Genomic DNA, 26,709 nt, shown 5'->3' on the forward strand with positions numbered 1-26,709 from the left:
GAACACCCCCACTGTAGATTTTTTTTCAATACATAGGACACAAAATTATCAAATTAGTATCTGGAAACATTTCTCTCTTTGGTTTATTGGGAATAAATCAGTTACTTTATATGCGTACTGTTCAAAGCATCATCAGTTTTTCCTATTAGGGCTGAGTAGCATAGCTGTCCATCAGACATGATAAAATTAAGAAAGCCACACCCCCTTTGGTGAGACTGACAGATACTAAACCACTCCTCACTCAGTGAGACTGACAGGAACAAAGCCACACCTTCTTCATTGGGACAGACAGGTGCAGAAACTTTTTACTGTATCTGTAAGAACACAGCCGTGCTCTGATGGAAACAAAGCCACACCTCCTTTAGTGGAATAGACAAACACAATGGCCACGCCTCCTTTGTTGGAACTATCCAACACAGAGGCCACAACTGCTTCACTGGGAATGACAAAAACAAAGCCACACCTCCTTCTTCACTGAACTGACAGAGAGGCCACGCCTCCTGCACTGAAACTGACAAACACAGAGTCCACGCCTCCTTTATCACTGAACTGACAGGGAGGCCACGCCTCCTGTACTGAAACTGACAAACACAGAGGCCACGCCTCCTTCATCACTGAACTGACAGAGAGGCCACGCCTCCTGGGCTGAAACTGACAAAACACAGAAGCCACGCCTCCTGTAATAAAACTGACAAACACAGAGGCCACACCTCCTGCACTGGAACTGACAAAACACAGAAGCCACACCTCCTGCAATGAAACTGACAAACACAGAGGCCACGCCTCCTTCAGTGGATCTAACAGAAGCATGGTAGGGCAGAGAATGATAGAGATGGCGAGGTAGAAAAAAAATGGAGATTGGCTTGTGAATTCTTTTATAAATTCCCATCTTTTGCCAGTAGATATTGAAGTGGACGAACTGTTCAGGTCTTTACACCCCTAGATGTCCCTCTCTGGCTTGCTTTTAATATCACCATTTCACCATTAGTGGGCTTTTCTTGCTAGAGGATACTGATAAAAGTGCAACATGCTGAAGTGTGCATAGAATTTTCTCAGTAAGTTCCTTCACCCGACATGGTTTAAACGAAACATTATAAAATTAGACAACTTATACACGCTGTACAGAAGACAACATCCAGGCAGAGTGAAGTAAATAAACAACTTATTTAGTGATACTGATACAATAGTAATTACAGTTGTTGTGAAGAAAAGAAACACCACGTGTGAATATAAATAGGAAAAAGTAACGAATAATAATAATAATAATAATAATAATAATAATAATAATAATAAACCATCCCTTCATGCTTAATTGTAAACAAATAGACAAAGGTCAGAATTGAACATTTTTTTTATTTTATTTTATTCATTATTTAAATAAATATTAACCTTATGCATAGGTTTATTAAACCTGACTCGCTTAGGAAATACATAATAATAACACCTAGCTTCTAGACTGTGTGTGATTTGAGCATCCACAGAGCTGCATAAGCACTGCTGGGCAAATACAAAACCAGACATGGACTTTCTGCTGCTCCATCACCAGCCATTATACACACTTAACTTTAGCACTGAAAAACTACAGGAAAGGTCTGCTCACTAAATACAAGTTTACAAGTTTATACCAGAGAGCCGTTGAATTCTCAAATCTGACTGATTAATTTTCTACAGTGCCAGCTACAAGGCAAACCTTTTGTCTTTTTCTTTTCTTAATTATATTTCTTTCCTATTTTTAAATAGCATTTCATTTTAACACACTCTTTCTAATATCCAAACATTTCCAAAGTATCAGCTCACGCACAGGGACTTGCATGTCAGACACTCTGTAATCAAAAGTGCAATAATAAACAGGTTCAAAATATGCTTTTCAAAGATTGTTCAGATACTTGTTTTTTTTCATCTTCTAATATTTCATTTATGTAATATGTACTGAAGAAGTCTCTAGTCTCCCTCCAGTCTCAGCGTTAAGTTTTCCACCTCAGTAAAAAATATCCGAAACATTGCACTTTTTTCTTTCTTTTGTTCCTCTTATTTTTACAATAGAAGAAAAAACTAGTTTAGTGATGGGAGGACTGATTCCAGCTGCTAAAACATAAGCAATAACAGGAACTAGCTTGTTTAACATTTTACAACATTAATCAGAGCTATGAATAAATAAAACACATGACAAAAAGTTTACCTGGTACCTTTAAATTGCTGTTTAAAAAAACATTTTGGCATATATTTTAGTTAGGACAACTAATCACCACTCAGACATTGATTATTATCCTGTAGTGCCTCTCATAATTTATTTCTTACATAGGACCAATACTTCCACATCCACAGAAAGGAATTTGTGTTAAAACTATAATCAGAGATTATGCTGATGCACATACTGGGTTGAGTTGCTCAAAAGTTCCTGGTTACACAATTGCATTTGACTATATAGTACAAAGTTACAGAAGGGAAATGATTTATAATCACACTATCAGGTGTCAACCAGATGAAGAGTCTGGTTTCTTTCATATTATCTCAGGGAGTTTTTCCTCACCATCATTGTCTCTGCCTCGCTCATAGTGGATAAATAAAAATTTCGATTTGAAACTTTATCATTTTTATTCTGAATTTTTATATTCCTGTGAAGCTTTGCGACAATGTCCAAAGCTGTTAAAACTGCTATACAAACATTTTTTTTTATGTCTTCTGTCAAAAATGAGTACATTAAAGCAAATGAAACTAAATTGTCTTTAGGGAGTCATCTTATGAACTAAACATAATGTAGATGAAGAACTCTAAGAACCTCATAATCATAATAACTCAGAATTATATACAAAATAAAATATATTTGGAAATTCTCTGGATGTATCCAGATATTTAGAGTGAACAGAAGTCTGGTGTAACCCATAAATTAGAATCAATGAGCTTAGTGACATTTATGGTAGTAACAGCTGTATGTTTTTCCTGTGCAGCGGTTTTATTTGGCACATGTAGTGACAGCTAGTATGTTCATTACGACTCCCTCGCCTAAATCGACTCTTTTGAACCGACCCCTTTTACTGAATAAAGAGAACCTTCAACATAACTGGTGTAGCCTATTTATTCAGCCCATGCAGTCAGATGTGTGCTACCTGTGGAAATCATCCAAAAATCACCAGGAGGGAGAAGCTAATTAAAAAAAACAATGCTGTGGTGATCATTTAGCAAATAAGTTGCATGCTAAGTGGTGGAGACATAACTGCACATTGTGTGCAATAAGGATGAATTGTTCTGCTATAATTTAACCTACTACAGATAGCTCATTTACATGTGCACTTCTACATGAGATTTTTATTGGCAGTTAATCAGGAAGGAGATAAGTTTGAAGGCAAATGGGATGCGATTCTACATGGATGAGACCTGTTACTCCAGGGATATTAATGGTGGGTCTCATGCGTGAACAGAAGCCGATGCTAATAGTATGAGACAGATGCAAAAACAGCAGTGTGAAGCAACATTAGGCAAAACACATAATGTCAGAGATAAGAGATAAGGAGAACAAGACCAAGAACTGTAAAGTCACTGTCAGCTTAAGAAATTTTGGTGTAAACGAAATAATAATAAACATACAGATGTTTTTGAAATCAAATGTTTTGCTTAAGTTGCATGGGTTTCCTCCATGTTCTCTGGTTTCCTCCTAACTCCCAAACATACTAGGTAGAATTGGCCATTCTAAATTTCCTCTCATTATGTGTGTGTGTGTGTATGTGTAAGATATGCAAAGATGATCTGCCATTCTATCCAGTATGCATTTCAACCATGCAAAAGGTGTTCTCAATGTAGGTTCCTGACCAATGATCCTGACCAGGACAAAGAACACCGGCAATGAATAAAAGGATGAGGATGAATGACTAGATGTAGGCCTTGAAATGTAATTCTTCCATATCCAAACCTAATGAGTTGTTACAGTACCCAGTCTGACTAACAGGACATTCATATCAGATGTGGTTGTGTACATTCTGGTAATATATGTTTAGAAAAATGGGCCTCATTTATCAAGATCTATACAAATGGAGTTATGCATAAATCATTAGTATGAGCGCTTACACAAGATATTTGTTATTCTCGATAATCTTGCAAATTCAGAAAAGGTGTTTGTATTTTTGATTTTTATTCTGTCTGTATTTGTGTGTACATCAAACCATAAAAAAACTAATGAAAACTTCAACTTCAGCATACAATTTGCAAAGTTTACCGCATCTTTATACGTGCGATATACTGTCATGTTTAAATGGCTAATTTTTTTTAATTTTATTATGTTCACAGCATTTAGCAGATGAACTTATCCAGAGTTACATGCAGAAGTGCTTTGGATTCTTGATGAAAACACATCCTCACGCTAGCTCAATTAGATGGGGATTAAGGACACCACTGAGAACACTTTGTTAAAAAACAAACAAACAATATATAAAAAAACCCTAAAAATGATAATACTATATATGCATATTGTATTAAATGATCTGTTTCTTGCACCTTTCTTCTCTTTTATGTTTTGTTGCATGTATATTTTCTCTGTATTACACACATGTAAGTTCCTGAGCTTCACAACAACAAGCATTTCAATGCACAATGATCAATGATATTTTGTGCACGTGACAAATAAACTCCAAACCGAAACCTGAACTTGTTTTGAGAACATTTTACAAAAAAAAAAAAAAACGGATAAGAAACCATTCTTTCATGTAACGATTTACTAAAATAAAACAATGAAAACACATCGGGGCGTGCTGTTACAGGAAATGAATGAGCTTCGAGGCGACGCCACCCGGCTGTATGGAAGACTGGAGGAGTTCATTCCACGCGCTCTGAGATCCAGGGCGGATTTTGTCGCGTGCAGGAGAAGGCGGAGAGGTGGATAAGAGCAGCGCGAGCTCCTGTCATGCTGAGCCGCAGAGGTTTCTGCACGGACGCTCACATTTTACTCACAGAGACACGGAGAAAGTTTCATCTAAAAGCTTGGAGCCAAAAAGAGAAAAAGCAAACTTTCAGCAATGAAGCCGCGCTGACAGCTGCATCCATCGGAAACAACACTTTCGGATACTACACGGAAACGGTTTGATCGCATTGTCTGGTTGATTCGGCGTTAATTTTTGATCCAGTTTACATTATATTTGTGTTTTGTTTTCGGGATGTTGCAGTGACCATGGCCGCGCAAGTGGCATCAGTCCCGGCCGCGTCTAATAACAAGAGCAAGACTTTATCTGGGGTTTTGGGACAAGATTTAAACTCCGGGAAACGGGCAGGAGGAATAGGGGACGTGAGAAGCGCGAATAATAACAATAACACTAATACTAATAACAATGTGGATCGGCGCTGCGATGACCTGAGCCGAACTGGTGGAAGCGTGACAACTTCGGTGTCCTCCTCATCCTCTTCGTCTTCGTCCTCATCCTCATCGTCAATGTCGTCGAGCTCTCCCGGTGTAGAAACGGGTTTTGTGGCTAATCATAAACTAAAGCACGCTCCCGGAGATATTCAGTTCAGCCAGTTTCAGCAGCACGGCAATCAGCGCGCAATACAGAGTAACCACGGCAGCCAAGACGGCTCCGACAGCCAGAGGTTAGGAGGCAGGGAGAGTGTTGTAGGAGGCAATTCGGAACAACACATGTTGAGAAAAAGTGCGGAAGATCAGCCTTGCAGAACCGCGGAGCCCATGAGCAGCAGCAGGTACGAGCAAGGCAACTTGGCACCGAATCTCCAAGCCTCCCATGCCCAGGGCGCAGGAGGAGGAGGAGGAAGTGGTGGTGGGAAAACACCGGTCTCTGACTTCAATCACTATTTTGGAAGTTCAAGATCAGGACCTTGCTTCGATCAGCACGGCGCACAGCAGAGCTTTGGCACTTTGATGTATCCCGCCACTTCTAATCATGTGGAAGCCTCTCCAAACTCCCACGAAGGGCACCAGAAGAGTCAATACAGCGCTTATCCGGGCTACGGGGCTGCGGGATACAGTAACCCGGTCTCTAGTCAAGCCAAATGCGCCCCGGTTGGGGCCATGAACAACGCCGGAGGGTTTGCGCGTTTCCCTGGACAGAGTCAGCATCCTTCCGGCGCGACGCCCACCCTGAACCAGCTGCTCACTTCTCCGGGGCCCATGATGCGATACTATGAATACAACAGCGGCAAAGATGCGAGCTCTCAGTACGGGTGTGGAGGCTCAGGGTGGCCGGGACAGAGAACTAATCCCGGGGCTGCCACCAGCGCTCAAACCGCCAACCGGAACCAGGTACTCTCACTCTATACTGTGCTTTTATTTATTTATTTATTTATTTATTTATTTATTTATTTATTTAGTCGTAAACATATCCGCATATGCAGCTTTATTGGTTGTATAATAATGATTGATACTTATGATTGTGTTTAGTGATTTGTCGCAAAAGGTGAAAGGTCACCTGCTGCGGGGTTTGATCCATCAGCGCCTTCAGTCAGGTCAATCTGAATGAAATTAGTTCAACGCTAATAACACGAACGCATCTTAAACAGATGAAGCAGATCGTCTTTTTCTTCAGTGAACACACGGACATGCACATGAAATAAAGTTAAACCAAGCAGCACAAGTGGTTCTGATTTAAAACAAACAAACAAATAAATAAACAAATAGACCTGCTGTTAAAGTGTAATATGATAAGTCTTACAATTATATAATAGTATTTACTCATAGATGGCATTTAGGCTGTGTATTGTACAGTATGTCATTACATGGTGCAAAAAAATATATTATCGGATGTACATTCATATTTTCTGTGCTTTTAGATGTTCACCTATAATGCATAAACACACCTGTTCACACAGCAGTATTAGAGAATATTGTATCAGTCTGCTGATGCTGTGTTTGTTTTAACACAGCAAAACATTTTTAATCATGTGTTCCAGCAGTTTATAGGGAACTTTATTGCCTTGTGAAGGGAATAAAGTGATGAAGGCTAATGTATTTATTTTCTAACCCAAAAGCCTTGTGAAAATTTTCCCAACATAGTATGTTCATTAAAAACTGATTATTGTCCACAAAAGTAATTTCTAAGTGCGAATAATTTTCCATATTCACCTGGACGACACTAGGGAAAAAAAAAAAATTGGTGTTGTAGATCTCATGCGATGTTATAAAAGTTAATTCTACACTCCATTTTTCTGTCTGGCTATCATTTATTAGCCCTAAGACCGTATAAAGTTTCGATTTAAATGGCACATTAAATGGCTTTTATTTTGTGATTTAGTGTTCAGCATAAAGAAGTTGTCGTGTGTGTGTGTTTATACAAGGCAGAAGGAATGATAGTTAAAGATTGACTGATGTCATTTTAATTGCGTGAAACCTTAAAGCTAGTTACATGATCATTACATTATAATTGCTGTAATAGTCTACACTAACTGCTATTATCCTCTGATGGCTGTCATATAGGCCTATACACTTGTGCACTTGTTCGCTTCTGCCCTCCAGGCTTGGAGTGTGAATAATGGAGGTAAAGCCGGCATGGGCGCTCTGCCAGCCCGCTGCTTCGAGTTCACATCAAATCTGACATGTGACTGGCTCTGTGTTTCCATATGGGCCACAGAGAAATATAAAAAACTGCTGAGTGCTCCTTCTTTCAGCAGAACTTGACTGTGTCTTCTGCTCCCATGTCTCTGTAATGACAGGAGGATAGATGTCTGTTGTTTGTTACTGAAAGAGTACAGGTGTGTGGATTTACTGATTGTGTTAGGGTTTTGTTAGTTGTAGTTATTAGAATATCGTTCTACAGAAATATAGAAATGTTTAGTTACTAATCGGCTTCTGACCTGCATCACTCTTAAATTATTTATACGTAATAAATGTAATTGATCGATTTTAAATCTGATCAAGTAATTATGAGAAATTTGGCTAAGTGTTGGTCTGCATATGTTTTTCAGTCATTATATATTTTTAATGACATTAACATTATAACATTATTAACATGATATCATTCATTACTGGTGCTTTTATAAATGAATGAAGGCCACAACTATATATATATATATATATATATATATATATATATATATATATATATATATATATAAACCACATATTTTAAATATATTGTTTTCATTTAATTAGTTGTTTATAAAACTAAAACTGATCTAGGTTATCATCAATGTAAACCTGTAAATATATGTGCTATTATTTCGTTCATGTTAGGATGCTGTATTTCCCAAAGCTGATGGCTGTCACTAGCAGCAAGCTGAAATGTTTTCTGGGCCACAGCACACCTCCAAAGGCACTCTGGCCTTTTTGTGTGTGTGTGTGTTTGTTTACATTGCTAGCTCTAGCAGTTTAGCTGATTAGGCGGTCTGAGTGAAATTTTAATTTGCTCCGTTGCTTGTGATAAGGGCCGGCAGTGTTTTCATCTTCCAGGATGAAACGCCAAATGCCGGAGCATAATTGGCATATGGGTTATCCCAGGATTGCCTGTTTTTTTTTTTTTTTGGGTTTGTTTGTTAAAATGCCAGCAATTTCAATTTACTATAGAAATTAAATAAAATAATTTAAAATAATTTAGTTGACAGAAAGATCCTTCTTAGCAGAATTAAGGCTTACATTAACATTTTCTTGCATAGCAAGATCACGGGGTGTTGATTTTTCCAATGATCTGCATAGTGTGTATTTACAGAGCAAAGAATACACAGTCGCAGTGGAGTTGATAGTACTGGAAATGAAGATGGTTAATTTAAAATTAATAGCTATTTGCTGTTTTTTTGGCACAAGTCTCTAAATTTGGGTGCAACCAATGGGCCTAACCAGGCATATAATATGCCGTATGAACTCCATATGTTCCTAGAGACAGTGATTGGAATCAGTGAAATCCTGTAGACTTGTTGCTCCTATTTCCTGCTAAGAGCTCAGTCAAAATAGTGTTTGTGAACATTGAGTGAAATTGGAACCCTGTGCATTCTGCAGAAATCTGATTTTGGCTTGCCAATTTCAATTAGAGGCTTAGAGCTGCTTCAAAGGTACTGTGTATTTCTATAGACCATCCAGACACTTAATTCTCACTGCTGTTTGTTACAGTATCAGAACAAATACACCTCCCACTGTCAAAAGTGGGTATAATAAGTAAACAGAGAAAACATGACAGGGCATGCTGTTATATGAATTACTGTTACCACCCAGAGGTTGATTTTTTTTCTTTTAACAGCATGTCACCTGATGCTTTACTCCCCTTATATCACAGCAATTTACCAACAATTCTCATTCTTTTTTTCCATCTTGTAATGAATGACCTGTTTAGAAGAAATCTTTGAGTTGGCCTGCATATAAACGATGAGGCTTTATAGCTACTTTATAGCTACTTTTATGAAGCAGTGAAGGACACAACCCAGTGTAAATGGTTGAAGGAATAGAGAATCATTCCTATATTTTGTCAGTTTATATGTACATTTAACATTGTGGAATGTTAGTTTTTATTTTACGTTACATGTTTTTTATGTTACATGTTCTTACAGAAAACCTCACCATGTGAATAATTAAATGTTTTAATAACAGAATTTATTTAAAGGTGGAGATCATTATAAATTATATCACAGTACACTTTTCAGACATTGCAAATATAGTGAAATAATTTTCTAAAATGAAAATTTGGTAAATTTTGTAGTCTACCTTATATAGTATATTATTAATAATATTAATTACTATTATTATTATTATTATTATTATTATTATTATTATTATTATTATTATTATTATTATTATTATTGTGAATTATTTAATTATTTTTACAATTATTTTCAGAGTTACTTTTATTTTTCATATTTAAGAAGTTGTATAACATTATTCCTGGCAGTCTGTGGCAAATCTAAATATCACGGTACATTGTATATTGTGTATCAATTTTAAACCGCCATAAATTAGCTGTTACTGTAGAACCTGTAACATTAAAGCGAGTGCATTACTCTCCGGCCAATCAGAATCGAGAGCTCAACAGCACTGCAATATAAGAATAAATGAAGCTGTTTAGTAAAACATAAAACGCAGTTTATCGAAGACAAATCAGTTATATACGGCTGAAATGAGCTGTGCAGTAGATTTATATGGACCACCCAGACTCTGCCTGCCTTTTGCTCTGAATCACTCTAATTTAATCCAGCTGTGATTTCTTTGCTGGTTTTGTGGTAGCATGCATGTTGTAACAGCTTGTTGGCAGGTTGTGCCAGAGAGCTCGGCCGTGCTGAAAAACTGACTTTGGATTGCTCTGATACTGTAAAAAAAAAAAAAGAAAAAAGAAAAGGTTGTGTGTGTATCTGTGAGTATGTGTCTGTGACTGTGTGTGGTTGAGCAGCACTCCGGCCTGCACTGCCAGTGCTGTGTCTCTCTGGTTATTGCTCTCCACAGGGGTGTGAAGAGGGGCTGCTGAGTGCTGCTTCTGGGGAGTTGATGGTGGAGAGTAATGGAAAAAAGGCTCGTATTTGAACTCTGGAGGGCAGTCTCACTGGAAGACCTCATGCACCATAAAGTATTATCATTTACTTCACATCACATAACCAAAGTGCTGAATTCGTACGCATTTGAGAATATCACACGGTCTTCCCTGTTTCATTGGAATGAGTGCAATAAAAGGTGTATACAGTAAATTGCAGTAAATTGCTCATGTGCTTTTGGCTCGGTGCCGGTCTCAGCCTTCCCTGAGCCTTATCCTTCACTCACACTGGCAGACATTTTTCGTCTCATGTTGCCTGCTGTTTTGTTGCCTGATGGTTTCTCTTTTAGCACCTAGATTGCAAAATGCCATTTGTGATGGTTCTTTCGGTTGATTGATTTATCTTATATTTCTCTTTATCTATCCTGACGAATCCTGTTATTTACTTTATGCTGCTGTGAATGGTCCCACATGGCTACCTTAAAGATTTCAATTCCAAAGCACAGTCTATCCCCAAGTCTCACCCTCATCCAGGGGATAATATCACCTGCATACTGTAGATTTATACCTGCTGTAATATAAATGTCTTGAGCCCATCACAGAACTCTTATTAACAACATATTTAAACTGAACATCCTTTCAGCACACTTAGTACAGTTTGACTTTACACCATGCTGCCACTGCTGAGCCCCTGAGCAAGGCCCTTAACCTCTTTGCTCCAGGGGCACTGTATTACATCTGACCCTGCTCTCTGACCCCAACCGCCAAAGTTGGGATATGTGAGGAAAAAAATTTACTGCTATAATGTATATGTGAAAAATAAAGGCTTCTTCATCAACAGATTCTAGTGAAGAATTTTTTAAAAATCTTTTCTTTCCCCCGGTCAAGGTTCCTTCCTCAAATCATCTCCGGGAGATTTCTTGCCAGTGAGATCTCTGGTTTGCACTTTACACCCTAATTTCTGCGAACCTTCTTTGTGACAATGTCTATTACTATGTATCTAAGGCACTCTACAAGTAAAAAATTGATTAAAATTGAATTGAATATTTAGTGACAGGCACTAAGCCAGTCTTTTGTCCAGATATGATTAAAAAAAAAGCTCAATTTCACAAACAAACTAGATGTAGGTTGTTTTTGTTGTTTTATGATAAGATGCTTACTGCATTAAATCCAGTGATTATTACTGTTGATTTTAATCTGGCTAATGATTTCATGCCATTCATGAAGCATGTGTATCACATATTGGTTTGATAACTATAAAGGAGTTATTAGATTAAATTCTATTACAAATGTCTTCTATTCCAAGCATGAATGTCTTGGGAGCATTTACACTTTGACTTTTATGTTGCTAATTTCAATCGGGATATAATCCTGATGCTACTAAGTGTAAACAGGATCCAAAACAGTTGTTTTCTTCTACCATTTTTTTTTTTTTTTACACCCTGCTATACTTGAAGTAGGAATTCAAAGCAATCCAATCAACTAGGTTTTGCTTCTGGTTTGTCTAGAAATGTAAAAAGGTAAAAAGGATCATGTCTATACCACACTGCAGACATACTGCATTTCCACATCCATTTGTTATCATAATCAGCTCTGTACAGCATGTAACTAGCTGGTTAGCTTCTTGATCACTTTTTTTTTTTTACATCTAACGTTCTAAGATTTTTCAGTTTATTATTCATCTATTTACCATATACTTGCAACAACAGTTTGTTTAGCTCATCATAGCCAATTTACACGGAACTCTGTAGCTAGCATCGATTAGCAAGGGCTCTTTCAGATGATTTAGGATGATTTAGGTGAGAAGACCTCAGTCGCATTTGCTAGATTAAAGTTATAAACACACAAAACATTACAGTTTGATTTTTCATCTCATTTTCAGTGTGCTTTTACTCCTGTCTCTCTGCACTCTTATCAGCCTCCACAGCTAACAAGTTAGCAAGCAGCACACTGTTTTTGAACAGTGTGCTACTTGTTTAAGGCAAGTAAAAGTCTGTCAGATTTTCTGGGATTTCTGAGAACCATTTTACAGAACATCTTCCTACCGAGTTCCTACAGTGTTGCTAAAACATTTTTAGCTGTAGGAACATCATCGCTGACATTTCCATGGGTGTTTTGTCTACACTGTGGAGTAAAACGTACATGTTTTTCGAACATTGCAGAATGTTATTTTTGTATTTTAAGAATGTTTTCTGTTAGCTCTGTTACTCTTGGACTCTTGGATGTATGTTACTCTTGGATATATCGGACAAATGCTATGTTATTGTAGCAGCATGACATTTAGTTCTTGAAAATACTTTGTCATGTTCTTAAAAAAAGGGTTTTATATATAACTACGGTTGGCTAAATAAAATATAATAATACATAAATGTTAATGGCATGCAGCGTCTGAGGCAACTGGCATTCCCTATGCAGCTCAAGTCATTTGCTCATAATAAGACCAGGCTAGCTATACTCTGCTCTCGTTCCCTCTCTCCCTCTGTCTCTCTGCTTTGATTTTGGTTTCTGTCAGTCACTTGCATGTTTGGCAGTGAGCCAGCCCTGTGGCTTCACCTCTCAGTCACTGCGTGACCTTCACACATGGAAATTAGCCACGTGCGTCTGTTGAATGGGAGCTACCTCCCTGAAGGAAAAGGAAAAATTCTTTTCATCCTTTCCACTTTTCCTGCTCCCATGAGTGTTGCTAAAGCCCTTTACGTCCTCGAAATGGAGAGAGGACAGGAGAGGAGAAGCAGATCCAGGAAAAGCTCGTCCTCGGTCCAGAGGGAGGACGGTGCACAGCGGGCAGCCAAGGAGAGAGCTGTATTCTGAAGCCCAGAGGGTTTGTGTTTGAACATCTGCTGCTTTTGTAGCATCATGCTATAGATAGTGTGCCTCACACTTCCTTATTTCAGGTTATATACTGTAATATTTCATGTCTGAAATACCCCCCCCCCACCATCAATACACCTCCTCCTCAATACACCACCCCTTTGAATCTTCTTTTCTATATCTTCAGCCAAGAATAGTGACACAGAGCTTATGCTCAAAATTGGGCAATTTTAGAATGACAGGCATTGATTAGTGTGACTGGTCATGGATGAAGGTGTTGATTTCGGGCGCTGTGTGTGAGAATGAGCCTAGCTGTCAGCCACCTGTGTCAATAAACCTGTCATTTTCAGCAATCCTATACCGCTGTGCATTTTACAATTGGAACACAGAGATCTGCACGGATAGAAAATATTCTTTAATGCCAGTAGGTATGTGTTTTACATTTAGGGAAAAAATGTTATGAACTCTAGAGAGCAATACCAACGTACTCAATGGCACTGATACCAAAGTGATTGATTATTAATCACTCAGGAGTGCTACGGAACATTGATTTAGCTCTTTATGTATTGGTTGATGCTGTGCACTGCTAGCTATGAACTCCTGTTGAGTGTTAGATGTTACAGTGTAGTACTTCTACTAATACTTCCTTAACAGACAGCATGAGGGGGTTGACCTGAGCATGCAGAGTAGTGTCAGAGAGCAAGGCCATTAAACATCACACCTTGTGGTAGCTTAGTGATTAAAGTGTTGGTCTACTGATCAGAAGGTTGTTTTTGAATCCCAGGTCCACCAAGCCGCCACTATTGGGCCCTCGAGGATGGCCCTTAACCCTCAGTTGCTCAGTTGTATAAAATGAGATAAATGTAGGATGCTCTGGATAAGGGCATCTGCCAAATGCTGTAAATATAAATGAATCGTAAGCTAAGAATGAAGGACCCTGTTTCAGTACTCAGTACTTGCATAACTGAAGTGCTCTGCTTTGTTGCATAACACTCCCAAAAACCTTTGTGTGTACACTGTTCATGGCACCAAACACTCTACACACTTTAATGGCCATGCTCACTGCACACTCAGCTAGGCCATCTTATGATGCGTTTCAGTGCCGTAAGGTAACTTTTTTCATTTTCATTTTCATAAAGCACAGTTTGCGTCCTGTTTTGTTTTGATTGCCGTCATTATTTGCGAAATGGTAGCTATATGAACAAAAGTCATTTTGTGCCATGTGTTCATCAGAGCTATAGGGTACACTAGGCTTAAATCACATACTATTGTAATGTGCTTGTAAACAAGAACGGTATCAGACAGGAACCTGCTTCTAGTTTCACTGTATCCCAATTAGTGTATCCTTGCTTGTCGGTAGGGTGGTACCCTTGAAGATAAATGTACAAGAGCCATCCATTTTCTGTACAGATTATCACACAGGGTGGTGGAGAACCTGGAGTCTATCCGAAGGCACTCTGAATAAGGTGGGAAACACCCTAGAGAGGGAAGCCAACCCATTACAGGGCACACACACACCCATTCACAGACTACAGACAGTTCAGAGACGCCAATCAGACTACACTGCATGTCTTTGGACTGGGGAAGAAAACTTAAGCACATGCAAGAACTCTGGGCTCACAGGGCAGAGGTCATCAAATCCCCAACTCTCCAACCATGGAGATGCACGACAAATGTGTTAACATATGGTAACTCGCTGGTTAGCTAGCTCATTTTACACACTCACCTGTCTAGCATTTATTAGCTAGCAAGAACATGAAAGGACCATATCAATATCATATGGTGGGGGTGAGACCTACTAAAGAGATGAAAGATCTACCCTTGAGATTACCACTCCTTTTAGCACCCTCTTTTGAAGGTGTTTGCATTTCTGATGCAAATGTCGAGTAGTCGGAGAAACACCTTTCTTGTGCGTGTCACCTCTTTGTTCAGCTCATATCATGACCTAATTAATGGGCTGAAGAATTATAGCTGCTCACAGTGCCAAGTTGTTAGCTTCCAGACTGTATTAGCCTTTCCCCCTGTGCTTCTGGCAGCTAGAACTAATCAATGGGGATGCTAATCCATAAATGTCTCGAGTTATATTTACATCTTCACGGTTTTAAAAAAAGTCCATAAATGAAACTGAATATGTGTGATAGAATCAGTCTTTTTTATTGATTATAGATAATTTACTAACTGCTAGTGTACATAGAAGATAGAAGAGGAAATGCTTCTATTATTTCACCTATGAGAAGGTCTTTTGATGAACATCCACTCGTGTTGTAGGATAAGCACGCAAAGGTTACTATAATGTCAACTGTATGTCAATGGCTTCTCTGTTTACGGTTTTGTAGATCACATTACCATAATCAATCGTTTGGGCAGCTGAACTCTTTCGTTCCCAGTGGAAAATGGTCCCTCTTTTTTTCCTCTCTTTTAAAGAAAAAAAAAAAAAAACTGCTGCTGTGTCTCTATTTTGAGCTGAAATTGATGTGTCAGAGAGACGGTACTCTTACACTCGTGAGCTTTTAGCTAAATTAAGACGACTCCTAGAGAAAAGCTTTTCACGCCAAGCACAATGCGTTATAGTCCTCTCCTGTCTGAGCATGATATATTTCTCTCTCCTTTTCCTTTCTCTTTCCTGTTGTCCTACTACTTGCTTTTAGGCTGAGATCTTGCACAGTCAGCTCTTCAGCCGTCATGAAGTTGTACGGTTTTGTGCTGTAATTAATTAAGACCTGCGCATTGTGTTACGCCACCAATTCTCAACGCCGCTCAAGCCGAATGCGCAGAATCCACGGACAGCGCTGGATCTCACTGTCTTATGAGATGTGAGAGAAAAGTAGAGAACTCCAATTAACGCGTTTTAGCCCCTCAGCAGTTTTTTTTTCTTTTACGTTCCCTGCTAAATGTCAGCGCCTGACTGTCCTTGTCGGCCGTGTCCTTTTCGCTGACCTTCCCTCTGCCTATCTGCAGAGAACCATCATTCAAATCATTAAGCATTAATGATGAATTGTTTCATTATGTCAGAGTAGCAGAAAAAAAGTGATTTGGTCCAATTAGTGGTAATTAAGACCTGTAGGAGCAAGAAGAATTAAAACCCATCTGTGCTCTGTGCTAGCAGAATCCCAGGTCCAAAAATGCTGGTGTTTTGAAACGTGGCATGGATTTGCAGGACATGAGGTCAGCTCTGAAGGCTCTCGGACCTTTGTGCCTTCTGCTTGTGAGAAACCTGTGAGAGCTTATTAGGTGACAAAACAGAAGATTTATATACAGAAGATATAAGAGACGTTATACATTGTTTCTGATTCGACATTTCTGATTAGCATAACCCTGTGGCCTATATGTTAGCCAATTAACACCCATTATATTCTAAGGAATAAAGCATTTGCTGTTTTAGCAAAATAATAAATCAAGGATGGTGTGATGCAGCTTAATAGGAAAAGGAGTCAGAGTTAACATCTCCAAGTTTATTATATCTCTGATACCACATCATTTGGTCACATTTTCTTTTTATTTAAAAAAAAGAACGACACATCACCCTACTTTTTTTTTATTTTATATTAATTCATGTAATGTCTTGGAACGACTCTTCACCAGCCTCTTTTCATCCTTTTTTTTTCACTTGCTTGAATTTAATAAGGCAAAAAAAGACTCTTAACATTAATCAGAAATTGGAAAAAGAAAGCCTGCAGAGTTATGAAGACTTTTCCCAAGTGGAAAAACCACTGACTGTGACAAAGCACTGAATTCTGACTCCTTCCATAAACAGCGGTAGGTCAGTGGTTAAGACGTGGGACTACGGAGAGAAAGGATGTGAGCTCAGATGCCAGGATCGCAAAATTGCCACCAAGGGAATTAATCCTGAGCTGCTCAGATGTATAAATGAGATAAACACAAGTTGCTTTGGAAAAGTTCATTTACCAAATGACTATTTAGTTCCTCCAGAATTTAGCTTTTTCTTTGAGCCAGAAATGTTTGATTTTACTCCATCTATTTTTCAAAATGTTGCGTTGAACCTTTGAGTTTTTTTGTGCTTGGTTTTGCGCATGTCTTTGTTTTCATCAGTGGATGCATCACGTGGCATTATGTGTATGTACAGGTCTTCAATGGATGTTAGTGTGTGTGTGCGCATGCTTGATTGATAACGTATTATCACAATTTTATGCAATTAACACATCTTCATGTTCAAACTAGGGCTGATATGATGATAATATCAATAAAAGGATAGATTAACATCCACTGTATGCTTTTCTGACACATCAACATATCATTTAAATGAAATCGATTAAATTTCAACAGATTATTTTGTTTGTTAGCTAATCTGTGATACACACGTACACACGTGAATTGTAGAAATGTCTTAGAAAATTGTTATATTGTGATTATTTTCTTCATGCTATCTTTGTCTGACATGTTGAAATACATTGTATTTGGAAGTTTAAGCCCTGGCTGTTGTTTGGCTACTTGAGATGACAATGATTTTGCGAAGGATGTGGAGTTTACACATTGCTAATCTGGTGGCTATAAACATACCTCTCCTTGGAAGCTACATATGTAGCCTGCATTTGGATGTAACTGTCATTTTTGACTGCTTAAAAGTTCAATAGCTATGTATGCGTGTAGCTACATGTTTTTGCAGTACATATTTTTTGTATTACTTAAGGCAGCTGTTTCCCAATGGAAATTCCTATAGCTATATTTTACTCAGTTTTCATCCTTATGGACTATTTGATGGTAAACGTGTAGCCATAAAAAATCAGAGCATTTGCATGTTTTTCCCGAACGGGGATCAGGTTAGGTTTTGTTTAGCTTTTTTTTTTGACAACGCCGGTGGCGAGTTGTCGTAGAAGAGTTATATCCCCTTTTACATATTAATGCGTTTCTCACGAGACCGTTCCAGCATGCATACATTTCCATTATTAGGTCTGAATGTCGCGTAGGCATGTTGATGTGTTTGCTGTGCTGTGCATTATTTCTGCATGTACCATTTATTCCCACCGGCATCTTTTCTCAGCATGTCACGTGTCCCCACTGGGCTAAACTCTAGGTCCCGTACGCATCGGAACCCATTACGCATAACGGCCTTCCTTCCTTGACGGCGCACGTCATTCTCTGCATGTTATGACACTTATTTTATGACTGCTTACATATCAAATATTTAAATAAACAGAATGGGGGGCTGGCTGCCGCCGGAGGGGAGAGTTATTCATTTCCATGCGGCGGGAGACAGCATGCGGGTCGGTCGTGAGTGTGTGTTGGAGGGAGGCGGAATGCTAGACACAGTGAAGAGAAATGCTCCGCTTGGCTCCAATCAAAGCGCCCGACGACGGGGTTTTTTTCCCACTCACACCCAGCAGCGGTGGCGGCAGAGCCATCAGTCAGCGACTGTGCTGGCCCCGGTGGCTCATAAAAACGCAGCCCGGCGTGGCGCATGAATATCAATCGCGCGCCAAGGAAAGAATACGCCTGGCAAAAAGTGGTATAAAACAACAGCGTTTGAAAAAAAAAAGAAGGACTAAACGCAGGAGGTAGAAGAGGAGAGCTGATTTATTTGTCTTTCCTCGAGAGCAAGCAAAGCAGTCAGGGCACGCCGAGTCTCTCCAACCCCGAGATGGTGGGAGGGCCATTACTGTCAGGCTAATCTTAAAATAATTAATTGAGAAGTCGGCGCTTTTAAAGAGTATTGTAATTGAATCCTAAATTAGGTCCGGGAAGGAGGACACGTCCTGTTTTACTATGAGCCTGTTCCCATTCTCGGAGCCAAAATCGTGCTTATTGGCAGCCTAGAAAGGAAGAAAGCTAATGAAATGTATAGGGGAGAAAAAAAAAAAAAAACAAACAAGCATCTATAATTCATTTTTCTTCTTTGAATCTGAAAGCCATGTTGTGATGAGTGAGAAAGGATCAGTCAGACGTGTGTCTGTGACTAGGTAATTTCATCACTATGGCCTCTTTGCCTTGTAAACAAATGTGTAGACTGTTGAGGAACAAAGTAAACAGAATGAAATGCATAAATCCTGTATAAGCTATGAATACTTTCAGAGGCGTAGAATCTAGGAAGCGGTGTGAGGGAAGAGTATATTGCATTTTCCTCCGCTCTCCATGCACTCTGGATGAGTCAATAGGCATCGTGCTCATTCTCAGTGCTGCCTTTCGGAAAGCAGTAGGGGTCCATGAACGGATGCTTTGACATTTTGGCAATGGAGCTCATGTTGCTACATATCTCGAGGCAGATAAATTCATCAATAACATTTTTTTACTCTCAGTGGAAGCAGATTGAATCAAGAGTAGAAAAAATAAACCAGGTCAAGTGATGTGAAAGATCAAATTGATTATGCAATTTATAATAAACATCATATGACATTAATGCTATTTATTACATACGTATCAGTTTTGGTGACTTATTTTTTTATTTTTTTTTATTTTTTGCAAAACTAATTTCATCATAATCATTCTCCATTGCTGTGTTTAGCGGAGGCAAATGCGAAAAATTTTTATAATCCTTTAGTGATTTTAAAACTACTTTTTAAGTACATTTTGGAAAGCTAATTTAACTATAGTGTATATACTTTGTGTTAATTATCTGTTGGAGCAAAGAAAGAATTGTTCCAGGCTTAAAGGCAAAAAAGCAGCTAAATATAGTAAATAGACCTTACAAAGAAATCAAAAGAAAAACAATTCAAGCAATAAACATAATTCTAACAATATAATTATACATTCAACTGCTATGAGAAGCGTTAAACTGTTTTTCTTACTGATTAGTAGTAAATGCCTTTAATAACTTTTTTAATAATGTACACTTCCTATCAAAAGCCTGGGGACTTCGTTGTTTTGCAATAACTTAATATATCACACATTAACCAGGTATATTTTGAGGGAAACAATATCATGTACATATTTTTATGATAAGTAAGAAAAAACAATTACATGTTCATAAAAAAAAAAAAAAAAAGCGCCTCCCATTGCAGCAGTACTGTTGCACACTTTATTTTTAAAGAGCCAATTTACAAATGGAGGTATTATAAGGTATTATAAAAGAGTCATTAGAATTGGTCTCTGTGGATTTTAATGAAGTTTGCTCACTCGGGCATCCATGAGAAAGCATTAGATATGTGACCGAAAATATAACAGTATTTAGAAATAACTGATACAAATACACATATGAATGTGCAGGCGTTTTTTTTTTTTAGGTTTTAAGGAGGCATCTGGTTGAAATTAGATGGAATGGGAGACACAATAAAAAGGACACGTTTACGTTTTTACGTTAGCTATTGAAGCTTGCGGGTGAACCTGAGTCTGATATGAAGCTCACGAGACAAAGAAAGTCCATGTTTGTAAATGCGACTATGAGCTATGTGTTTATAGCAATGTATTTTAGCGTTCATCCTTAGTAACATCCTGGTCAGGGTGTAAACTATGCTGCTACTTTGTTTATTTGGGGAAATAGAACCAAATGAATGGTCCAAACAGAAATTAATAAATGTGGGTGCATCCTAGTGAGCTCTCTAGTGCAATATTCGGGGCACTGAGCAGGAATTGAGATATTTTAAGAACGTCTTTCTTTCTCAATTGCAAAATTTGTGTAGCGGAACTTTGGCTACATAAGAGAAATCCCACAATGCACCACAAAAACCAAGACGCATTGATGTTCCTTTACTGGAAATGACATCATAGTTTCTGAAGCCTCCCAGTTAAAAAGAAAAAGCAGACAAACTCTCAGCCAACTTCATCTATATATGTAAGTAGCATGTTATCGATATTGTTTTAGCTCTTAAATGATTACTTTCCTTAGTGATTTTGAAATTTATTTGACATTCCTTATATGGATTGTCGGAGTCTAATGTCTTTACCAGTTAAAAAAAAATCTGCTAGCTATCCTACAATCCTGATTAAAGTACCATGACAGAAACCCATGTGATTAGGCTAACAAACTTATATGACATAAAAATGAAAAAAAAACCTTGTCTTTGGGTTTTTACAGTCTCTGATGAGGAAATTAGTACGTCGCCCAAAATTAAGTCCCCAGTGTCCCAGTGTGTAGTGAGCCGAGGTCCTTACCAGTGCCTTAACTGGTGTGCTCATATTGTGATCTACTACCTAGATACCCTGTGTAAATGCAAAAAAATATATATATACAGTTCTTTGCACATCTCTATTGAATAATAACAACAACAGCAATAACAAACAATTGCTGATTAGCAATTGCCCATGACAATTAGGCCACGCCCATTTTGGGTTAAATTCCAAATACAGATACAAATATTTAGTGATTTATATAGCTAGTGGCATTCTGTTATACTCCTGGGTCTGGGGTGTTGCTATGGTCAGTTCATTGTGCTTTCGGGAATGTCATTTGAGCTAGCGACATGAGCTGCAAATGCCATGACTATAACCATGTGTGACATCTGACTGGTTGATGGTATGTCCAGTTTGGATGCCCCATACTCTTGTTAGACCCATGAAAAAAAAAGCGATAGGACAAATGCTTTTTGTTAACCTAATGGGTTCCATATACCATATCCAGCACATACAGTATGTACATGTCATGTGACTTCAACCTTTCCTTCTCCAAAAGTCTGTCATTTGCATTTTTAGAAGCTTTATAGTCATGGCCATGTAGAGTTTGTGCTGCAGCCGTGCAGTGCGATTTCATTTAAAACATGCTGCTTGCCAGATGAGTCAGGCTGAAGCATCTCCAGCGAGGAAGACCTATGGATCAAAGCTTTAGAAAAATACGCTCTCCATAAAACTTTGCCTCCACCATGACTCATGAAGAAGTCTTGTAAAAAAGATATTTTGTGGTTTGAGGTCTGGTAATAGTTCTCCAGAATGGGGATGATGTGAACTTGGGTTAGGATAACAGATGGTCTATATTTGGAGTGTTGAAGCAATTCTTTGTCCCGGGGCTGGAACTACTCTAGTCAAACAGCCTTGCTAATTTTTCAGCTGCAATCAGCTGTTGGAAAAACCGACTCGGTTAGTCACGGTGTTGAATAGAGTGCGAAAGCAGTAGCTGATTAGCATGTCTACAATCCAGTACTGACACATGAACTAGTGCTGCACTATACCACAACTAATGTTAATACTTATTATTTTTGTCTAGTTTAGTTTAGACATTTTGTGAATATTTGGATTCTCTCATCACTTGTCAGACTTCATCTACTCTTCACTTGGGTCTGTTTCTGACATTCAAGATCATGATGAAACATTTGCATTAAAATGTACAGTTAACAAGAGCTAGCCTTTCCTTCTATTGTGAAAAAAATTAGTGAGTTAAATAGCCATTTATAACTTTGATGTCAGGAACTTATTATAACCAAATAGAGAAAAAAATACTATAAACTGTTCCTTAAAATCCCTTGAACCCAGTCTAGTGATTTGTCCACCACTATGTACAGTAATTATGAGCATAACAATAGTTATTATCTTGAAAGGTCAAGAAGTGTTTTTGCTGGTTCTGGGAAAACTGACGGCATATATATATATATATATATATATATATGCCAAGGTTCCACTGTAAATATATATATTTACAGTGGAACCTTGGCATAAGGTCAAAATTTGTATTTGCAAAATGATTTTTCCTATAAGAAATAATGTAAATGCAGATAATTCGTTCCAGCCTCCCAAAATATTACTATATTAATATTCCAATAATATGCAATACAAGGCGTATGTAAACTGTATGGCTGCTTACAAAGAACTGACCCAAGCCAAGCATTCCATGACAAGGGTCCATGACAAGGGAAGTCATGCCACCAATAGAACAGACCACCCACGCTGCTGCTACGTGATTGGCTGAATGGATAATTGCATGCCTGAGCAGGTGCACTGGTTTTCTATAATGAAGTGGTGAGTGTATGGAAACTGTTGGGAGATGTATAATATCTTGTTAACTGATCAAAGATTAAGACAAATGATATTTAAACACTCCATGGGATATTTAGTGCAATAGGCTAATTTTAACACGGCCTTAACAAAATAGCATGAAGTCTCCTACATTGTCAATTACATTCATATAAAAGCATGACTTTTTGTATAACCTAAAAATTATAAAAAAAATTATATATAAAAAGTAAAGAGAAATGCTGCATTATTTGTGTTTTTTTCTGTCAGAACGAATGCCACCATGCTTCTCTGCTCTGTTGCTTTTGGCCTTGAATTTTAGAATTGTTGTTTAGTTGTACCCACTGAGTCACAGTGATTGGGATGTGAAAGACCAAAGTCTGATGCCGGACATGAATTACCCTCAGGGCCAGGACTTCCTGATTGCACAGCACTGGCCCCACATGTTCACATCTGGCACTCAGATTGATTTGGAGATCTTAAAAGATTGAAAAAGGGCCTTGGCCCAGCACTCGACTATGGACCGGCCTTGGTAGGTCAGGAGGTCAAAAGCAGCCCATATCCTCAGGTCGACAAGCCCATTCTGCTGGGAGCAAAGACATTAAAGGCCAATCAACCCTTGAGAGCTCTTTCCTCTGGCTGCCCTGGGTTTCACAAAGCCTGTCTTATTGTTCTTGTGCACTGTAACACACCCTCATATCTCATCAGCACTGTCCTCGAATCAGAAGGTCGTCACTCAGGCTCTTCCCAAATCCAGCGCTCATGCTGTTGTACGCAGAATGTCAAAGCAGTGGATATGATGCAGTAGAGAGGAGGGGGAAAAAAATGAAAATCAATTTTTTTTCCTAATTAACTTTTAATATTTCCTGCTGAGCAATCAGGGAGTCGTCACACAGAGTCCAATAATGAAATCAATTTGGTCCGGATTGTTTCAGGTGACTTTAAATGAGTATCTAATAACCGGAGGAAGATTGAAGGTCAGGAGATGTGTTTGTTGCAGCTTACTTGATAGATGGTGCCGGTGAAATGAAGTGGATGTTTGCAAGGCCGGCCTGCTCTCCACATCAAAGGCCAAGACTGCCTTGCCCGTGGCGTAGTGGCTGCATATTTTATCTTAATGTTCTGAATGGCTCTTAATGTTGAATAGCAGGCCATGAGCTCTGGCTGGTGTTTTTATCCCGTGGGGCATGCGGAGAACTGACTATTATTTTACAGCACCAGACGAAAGCTGACTGTCAATGGAGATGCCAGCAGTATTGCCCAGATGAAACCAGTCCAAGGTGTTCTGGCTTTCCAATTAAACCTAATATTAGCTGTTTTTTCCCCTAAAGCGTTAGGGTGACTAGTATTAATTCACTAATTCTTTTAAAGCTGTGGTGTCATCTATAAAACTCTTTCATGAACTCCAAAATGTTTCAAGAAATAACAATTGGAATTACCTTCGAGGTCAGAGAGGAGGAGTGTTTGTCTGATTGATAGGAGAATTATTGTTTTCGTTCTCACAAGCCGCTTGCACAAGCCGGACGTGCCTCGGCACCGATGTGCAACTGGAAGGCATTCCTGGCGTGCCATGGTTGCCCTCGGACTAAGGGGAGGAACTCTAAGGCAGCTTTTCTTTTCCCCTTAATTCATACATGCGGAAAGCCTTCATTTTCATCGTGCTGACGCGGGACGCCACCTCTGAGGAACCGGAGAGCTGTCGCCTGTTTTGTTCAGAGACGCCGGTCAGCAGAAGCTGTGTTGACGTGTACGTCTGGCAGGACTGTGATGCCTCTAACTGCTGACTGTATTGTGTTTGTGCTGATGCCATGATACACACACACACACACACACAGATTTTTTTCTTCTACGTCACATTAGTGTAGATGTGGGGTTTTTTTTTTTTTCAACTTTTTAAGTGTGTTTTTGAATGAGTGCAAATCTCTCTCTCTCTCTCTCTCTCTCTCTCCCCCTCCCCTATATCTTTCCATTCCTACAGTATGACTGTCTCCCTGTGCTTATCTGTCTCTGCCTGCATGTCTCTTCTTCTTCTACCTGTCAGTCTGTCTTTCTTTGTATACGCCTGTCTCACTCTATATTTGCTCCTACTTATCATTTTCCCTGTCTGTTTCTTTCTATTCCTCTTTCTCTATTCTCTCCAGCTTTCTGCCTCTTTCTGTCTATCTGTCTTTCTCTTTCTCTTTCTATACCTCTTCATGTCTTCCTTTTGTCTTAACTCCCTTTTTTTTACACATATCTCTCCACCTCTCTGCATTTCTGGCTTTCTGTCTGCCTTTTTCTTCACATGTCCTGTATTTCTATATTCATCTTTCTATTCATATTTTTCTCTTCTTGGCTGTGTTTTATTCTGCCTTCTATCGGTTTTTCTTTCTATTCCTGCCACGCCTGACCTGTCTCACTTTGTCTCTGCCCTACTCTGTCTTGCTATTTTCTCTACTTCTCTATTTCTGTCTGTCTGTCTGTCTGTCTGTCTGTCTGTCTTTCCTTTTCTGTACCTGTCTGCCCTTCGGTTTGTCCACATCTCTCTCTGTTTTTATCTTGATTCTCTTTATCTGTCTCACATTGTTCCTGTGATATCTTGCTTGAAGTCATTTTATATCATTTTTAATGGTTTATACTAAAAAAGCTTTTACAGATCTAGTGCCCTAGTCTTTCTCCCACTTCCTTCTGCTGTCTCTCAGTCAGGAACACTAAATGCTAAGTGCATGATCACTTGAAACACGGCGGTTATGTTCAGTAAGCACCAGACTCGTCTACTGAACTCATTGGCACTGTTCACCTTTCTGCTACCAAAAGCAAACCAGTTACACACACACACACACACACACTCACACACACACTGCTGCATACAATACTGTGTGACACCTGCCATCTTTCTCTTTCTTTTTCTCATCCCCCCCACCCTTTCGCCCTCTCTCTCTCTCTCTCTCTGTCTCTCTAATGCCATGCCGTCCCATCTCTACCTGGCCTTCATGCATAGCTGCCTTGGCAACCTCCGACTGGAGTGTTTTGCAGGAAGGCAATTTCCCCTGCAGAAGGTCTCTTCGGACTCGTGCTTGTGAGCACTGACATTTACCGAGAGACGTTCGACAGCAAATATGACACTGCTAGGTTACACACACCATTCTTATTTTAAACCTTAGCAAACCCGCCACTTAACACAACGGATGAATGGCATGTGTAAAAAGACAAACAATGACAATCAGAGCTATAGCTAAAAAAAAAAATCCACAATTGAGCTGCCAATTTGTGTTCGGCTGACTTTTTTTGTTATTTTCTTATATTTATAAACATTTCCAATTGGAATTTTATACATAACCATACACAGTATGACGCAGGAAAATTTGGACTGTCCGTGCCATAAAAAAAAAAGGATGAAAGAGAATAAAATAAAGAATAAAAATGTACAAAAAAATGTAAATATACAAAGAATAGAATTTCAATAAAATGACAATAAAAATAGGATTAACTGTACAGGCAGGACCGAAAAGAAAGTATATTAAAAATGTACAAATGACTGCAGTTCAGTGATCGAACAATATGACTATTTTGAGTCGTAAAGCGAACGTGATACATACATTTACACAGTCAACTGTTTTTTTTATTTACAATAACATACAGTATGTGCTTGTTTTGGATAAATAACTTTTAAGAAATTCATATAATAAACTTCTACAGTGCCTCT

General features: G+C 38.7%; 1 protein-coding gene across 1 annotated transcript in view; it reads left to right on the forward strand.

Moving 5' to 3' along the window:
• The first annotated feature begins 4,877 nt into the window (after positions 1–4,877).
• Positions 4,878–26,709, forward strand: part of LOC131359257 (AT-rich interactive domain-containing protein 1B-like) — a 219,913-nt gene continuing 198,081 nt past the window's right edge. Inside the window, exon 1 of the mRNA XM_058398965.1 lies at positions 4,878–6,241. Within this exon, the coding sequence (XP_058254948.1) occupies positions 5,159–6,241 (1,083 nt within the window). The 5' untranslated portion in view covers positions 4,878–5,158. The remainder of the gene's footprint in view (positions 6,242–26,709) is intronic.

Source organism: Hemibagrus wyckioides, linkage group LG09, assembly GCF_019097595.1.
Source record: "Hemibagrus wyckioides isolate EC202008001 linkage group LG09, SWU_Hwy_1.0, whole genome shotgun sequence".
NCBI classification, from domain to species: Eukaryota; Metazoa; Chordata; class Actinopteri; order Siluriformes; family Bagridae; genus Hemibagrus; species Hemibagrus wyckioides.